This window comes from Pelophylax lessonae (genome assembly GCF_965119305.1).
Source record: "Pelophylax lessonae genome assembly, chromosome: 4".
Taxonomy (NCBI): domain Eukaryota; kingdom Metazoa; phylum Chordata; class Amphibia; order Anura; family Ranidae; genus Pelophylax; species Pelophylax lessonae.
This window is the reverse complement of record NC_138771.1, coordinates 643,708,782-643,715,021: the sequence shown is the minus strand read 5'-3', so window position 1 is coordinate 643,715,021 and position 6,240 is coordinate 643,708,782. Positions and strand designations below refer to the sequence as shown.

The 6,240-nt window shown below is 40.4% G+C and overlaps 1 protein-coding gene across 1 annotated transcript; it reads right to left on the bottom strand.

The window, feature by feature from the left end:
• Positions 1-4,666: 4,666 nt before the first annotated feature.
• LOC309552952 (olfactory receptor 1496-like) lies at positions 4,667-5,671 on the bottom strand (the record flags this gene model as incomplete). The annotated part of the gene is made up of 1 exon (XM_082253858.1): positions 4,667-5,671. One exon carries the CDS (start codon positions 5,669-5,671, stop codon positions 4,667-4,669), a length of 1,005 nt encoding a protein of 334 aa, XP_082109984.1.
• Between the last annotated feature and the right edge of the window lie 569 nt (positions 5,672-6,240).

Genomic DNA, 6,240 nt, shown 5'->3' with positions numbered 1-6,240 from the left:
AAACGCCTGAGACCTCGCCAAGCAAGGTGGGCACTTTTTTTTTCCAGATTTACGTTCCATATAACGTACCGACCGGGTTCCAAGAATACGAAACCCGATGCTCTCTCTCGAATGTACGACAGTTCTAAAGAAACCATTGTACCTGACACCATCTTAACCCAAGGTAACTTTCTGCTATTACAGTCTGACCTTCTTACCGCTCTGAGACAAGCCACAGTAAATGCTCCCCATCCTGCTGGAACTATACTGGTACCCAGAAATGGACTGCTATGGAGAGGGGATCAAATTTTCGTTCCAGAAAGTGCTCGTGTGTCCATCCTAGGACTGTGTCATGACCACCCGATGGCTGGTCACTTCGGGATCCATAAGACCCTGGATCTTGTGCAGCGCACGTTCTGGTGGCCCGACTTGGAGAAGTGTTGTAAACAATATGTTTCCTCCTGTACTGTTTGCACACGAAGCAAGGCAACCCGAAATAAGGCATGGGGCCTGCTCAGACCACTACCAGTCCCTGACAGACCATGGAAGATGATTGCCATGGATTTCATTGTGGAACTTCCTCCATCAGACGGTTATTCTGCAATCTTCGTGGTAGTAGACCGTCTGTCGAAAATGGCTCACTTCATACCACTAAGAGGTACACCCTCCGCGCTTGAGACGGCACAGGTCTTCATCAGAGAAATTGTAAGACTTCACGGGGTCCCAATGAACATTGTGTCGGATAGAGGTGTCCAATTTACTTCTCGCTTCTGGAGAGCGTTATGTGATTCACTGAAAATCAAGCTGTCAATGTCCTCCGCATACCATCCCCAGACTAACGGGCAGACTGAGAGGACCAACCAGACCCTCGAGCAATATATCCGATGCTTCACCACCTTTGTTCAAGATAACTGGGTCTCGCTACTTCCATCAGCAGAGTTCGCATACAATAACGCCAAACACTCGGCTACAGGTCAGTCCCCATTCTATGCCAACTACGGGTTTCACCCATCTTTCTTGCCCTGCTTTATTCCTGAATCTACAGTGCCAGCAGTCCGGGATATCTTGGAGTTCCTTAAGGAGAACAACAAAATCTTACAGGATGCCATGACCAAGGCTCAGACCTCCAATAAAGAGTTCTTTGACAAAAGAAGGAGAGGTGAGTTGGTTCTCCAGCCCGGCAACCTGGTATGGTTAGCCACCACCAATCTCCGATTGGCATGCCCTTCCAAAAAACTGGCACCCAAGTTTATTGGCCCATTCCCTGTGAGGAGAAAATTAAATGAGGTATCTTACGAATTGACGCTTCCCGATTCCCTCAAGATCCATCCAGTCTTCCATGTTTCACTCTTGAAACCTGCAGTACCTGACTCCTTTCCTGGTAGAAGTTCAGAACCACCTGCTCCTGTCACCATCAACGGGGACGAAGAATTTGAGGTGGAGGCCATCCTAGACTGCAGAAGGCGGAGGAACCAGCTACAATACCTGGTTAAGTGGAGGGGCTACGGCCCCGAAGAAAATTCCTGGGAACCGGTACAGAATTTCCATGCCCAGGACTTAATCCGGAATTTCTTCCGCAACCATCCCCACAAAATGAACCTTTTGGGCACCCGGAGGTTGCCCTTAAGGGGGGGGCAATGTCAGAGACTCAATACCCTGCGCAGGCGCTGTTAGGAATGCTTCCTGAGCACACTGATGTGCTGTCATGAGTCTCCTAAAGGGTTAACCTAGAGCAGACTAATTGCTGTAATTGGCAAACAGGCTGCCTTATTTAAACAGCCCAGCAGCACTGCACTTTGCTGTGTTGTCTTCAGCTCTCCTGTATCCTGTGCCTGTTATATCTGCTGTTCCTGTTTACCTGACCCGGCTTGTCTTTGGATTCTGATTACCTGCTGCCCGCCCTGATCTTGGCTTGTCCTGACTATCCTCCTGTCTCATCCTGATCTGTTTACCTGCTACCGGCTATTGGTCCTGGATCTGTTCCTGGCTCTCCCAGGGAATCCGGGGGGCCGCGACCTGGTGTTAGCAAGCAGCCAAATCCATCCCCACCTTCTGGGGCCCTGGTGAAGACCGGCTTACACTTAGACTCCGCGCCTCTGGTGAACCTGTGCCACGCCAGTTACCCGGTAAGCCACTCCTCTTACGTCAGGCTCTGCCACGTTACCCCGTGACAGGTACTGTGCACAAGTTCTGATGTTTTGCCTGCCTCCAAAAACTCCCAAAAAATGCCAGCAAAAACACACCTGGGCATTTTTTTTTTGACGCTAGCGTTTTTTTTGGCATTTTTTGGGGTTCTTTTGAGGCAGGCAAAACATCTGAACTTGTGTATAGTGGTATATATACACACATAATTATATGTATATAGACACCTAGCCATATATAGGTGTGATAGTAGCAGAAATATATTACTGTAAATGATTTCATTAGCGCAAGCATATATTTCTGCTACTATCACACCTATATATGTCTAGGTGTGTATATAAATATATGTATGTGTGTATATACACCACTATACACAAGTTCTGATGTTTTGCCTGCCTCCAAAAACCCCCAAAAAATGCCAGCAAAAACACACCTGGGCATTTTTTTTTGACGCTAGCGTTTTTTTTGGCATTTTTTGGGGTTCTTTTGAGGCAGGCAAAACATCTGAACTTGTGTATAGTGGTATATATACACACATAATTATATGTATATAGACACCTAGCCATATATAGGTGTGATAGTAGCAGAAATATATTACTGTAAATGATTTCATTAGCGCAAGCATATATTTCTGCTACTATCACACCTATATATGTCTAGGGGTATATATACAGACATATATGTGTATATATACCCCCTATACACATGTTCAGATGTCATGTCTGACATCAAACATGTCCTCAAAATAGCACTGGCAGTGGCAGCCCCTGCAGCATGAAAAATGCTTGGCTGGTGAGAAGCCATATTCCTGTCCCGAAGCAACTCAGAGAAATGATAATTTCTCTATAGCGGTCACCCTGCTATGGAAGGGTTTTGTCACCCTTCCATAGCAGTCACTGTCAGTTAACCCTACACTACACTACGGTCCCTTTACACTTAACACTTTCCCTACAGAAACTCAATTTTTGAAGCTAACTTAAGTGTAAAGGAGCACTCTAACTACACTAGATATCCCTTTCCTCATACTAAAAATAGCTAAATGACACTTTGTAACACATTAGAACAGAACAGCATTCCACTCTCTTCCATGTCCCGTACAAGAATGCTAAGAATTTTGCGGGGGCGATCTTATATACTGGGGGGCGTATTCACTAATGATTGGTCTAGGGACCCCCTAGTCACTCCAATCACATTCCTAGCATTCTCCTGCCCCCTCAATTGGCTTTTTCCAATGGTTCTGGTCCAATCACTGGCTTTTAAAGCCCATTTCCTGAAGCATTGCATTTTGGTCGGTTCTGGTTGCCGAATTCCGAACTTTTTGGGCAAAAAGTTCTAAATTCGGCCGAACCTCGAAGACCCAATGTTCGGGCCGAACCGATGGTGGACCCGAACTGTTCGATCATCCCTACAGAGTTTCACCACTTTGCAAGCTTTTTTTTCTTAAAAATTAACACAATTAAGTTTGATTTACTTTATTAACTTTCATATGAATGTATTTTTCAGAAATATTGATAGGATCATATTTTTTCACATAAACAACCACATATTTTGCAAGGACACGTACAAAAAAAAGTGCTTTCCAACATTTCATATTATGCATTAATATTTACTTTATGTGTACGTCAAATGAAAGCTTTTTTTTTTTTTAGTTTTTCATAGAGTGGAAAAGGGCTAGAACTCCAGCCAGGTGTTTATTGCTCTCCAGGGCTCTGCTTGGAAGTCTATCCTCCCCTTACTTCTTATCCATATGAAAACCTTTTACCATACAGGGAGAAAGTGGAAGACTCCAACGGCAACACAAAATGCTTTTTTTTTTTTTTAGGGAAGTAGATGTAGGCTAGAACAAATGTTAGATTTGTATTTTCGTCTGTGCTCCCATTGCAGATATGTTACCACTTCCTGTCTGGGGAAACCTCTCACTGGGAGTGATGGAAAATCTCTCTAACAGAGCCCTGGATAGTATTAACCACCTCCTTCCCAAGCCTATTCTGATACTTCGCTACTATATGGAAAAATCTACTTTTTTTTGCTAGAAAATTACTTAGAACCCCCAAACATTATATATAGATATATATACAGTATATATATATATATATATATATAAATATATATATATATATATTAATCTATACATATATATATTTATTTATTTCTTTTTTGCAGAGAACCTATAGAATAACATGGTGGGTGTTGCAAGTTTTTATGTCAGACGGTATTTGCGCAGAGGTTTTTTAAACACATTTTTTTTGGAAAAAAAAACACACATGAATAATAATAATAATAAAAAAAAAAAAAAAACAGTAAAGTTAGCCCTTTTTTTGTATAATGTCAAAGATGATGTTACATTGAGTAAATAGACACCTAACATGTCATGCTTTAAAATTGCGTCTGTCTGTGGAATAGCAGTAAATTACGGTGCTTAAAATTCTCCATAGGCGACGCTTTAAACACCTTTACAGGTTACCAGTTAAGAGTGGCACACTCTTAATATTAATGATACGTTTTTTCACATTTATAGCACAACTTTTTTGGATGTTTTGGTTTGTTATTGGGTTTGTCTTGCACCAAGGTTGCTGCTTTCTATCTTTGATGTAAGCGCAGATTTTTTCTTTGTTTTTTTGGTTAAATAACTGTTAATAATTTTTCTTACAACTTGTTTCAGTTCTTTATTCCTCAGACTGTATATAATTGGGTTAATAAGTGGGGTGACTACAGTGTACAGTAATGACAGGAATTTAGTAATGTCCCATGACTGTCCTCCACTAGGTATCAAGTACACACAAACAATGGTACCATAATAAATGGAGACAACAGTCAGGTGGGAGCTGCATGTTGAGAAGACTTTCTGTCTCCCAGTAATAGATGGAATTTCAAAAATAGTGACTATAATAAAAACATATGATATAATGATGATAAAGAATGGGATTATAGCAAATATTACACTCAGTAATGTTGATTCCAGTTGAACGATGGTGGTGTCAGAGCAGGAGAGTTGAAGGATTGGGTCAAGATCACAGAAAAAATGATTAATAATATTGGGACCACAGAACTGTAATGTAGATGTGGTTAAAGTAGAAATCAATGCCGCTAAGAAACTTAAACTCCAACTTGCGATAATTGTTATCCAACACAATTGGTGACTCATTAACAAAGTATAATGCAATGGTTTACAGATGGCCATGTATCTGTCATAAGACATCATTGTCAGAAGAAGACACTCCAGTATTCCTGTGGCCACAAAGAAATAAAACTGGGCGATACATTGAGAAAATGATACAGTAGTGGCATTTTCCAATACAGTATGGAGTATGGTAGGAACAATATTGGTTGCTAATAATATATCACATGTAGACAGCTGGGAGAGGAAGAAGTACATGGGAGAATGAAGGGATTTGCTGTAGGGCACCAATGTGATGATCATAAGGTTTCCACATATTGTCACAAAATAAAAAATAAGAAAGAAAAAGAAGACAAAAAATGTCATACTTGGAGGAATCTGAAACCCCAAGAGGTGGAATGTAGTGAGCATGGTCATATTTTTTTCATCCATTTACCCAGAATATTAACTTTATTTGAAACCAGTTTGTCCAACCTGTGAAAATGGATTCAATCAAATTTGTGGAGGCAATAACAGAAAGAAAGGGAATTAAAAAAAAAGAAGGTAGGTTAAATAAAGAAAATAAAAGGGATAGTAGGAGAAAAGGGAAGAAGGGAAAAAAAGAAGGAAGGCAGGAGTGAAGAAAGGAAAGAAGGTCAAAAACCTGGAGATAGAACAAACAAGTACTATACATATGTAGAATAAGAAGATATCAGTTATATAGACAATTATTCACAGCCACATCCCTAGGATGCATAAATTACAAAAATAAAAGGGAGGAAGGGTGCATACATATATCTCCATACATTATTGTACTTTGCACATTGCCGAGTAAAAGGAAAAAAAAGGAGGATTTTTACTTGTTAGCTAAGAATAGTTGCATAATTCTAAAGACTCTCCACTAGTAAAAAAAATTAGTAAAATATTGTTTGAAGGAAAAAAAATAAAATGTATTTGTTTGACCCGAATTTTAGTATTTAAAATCTATGCATAACAAATATATTCTAATACCTATAATTACA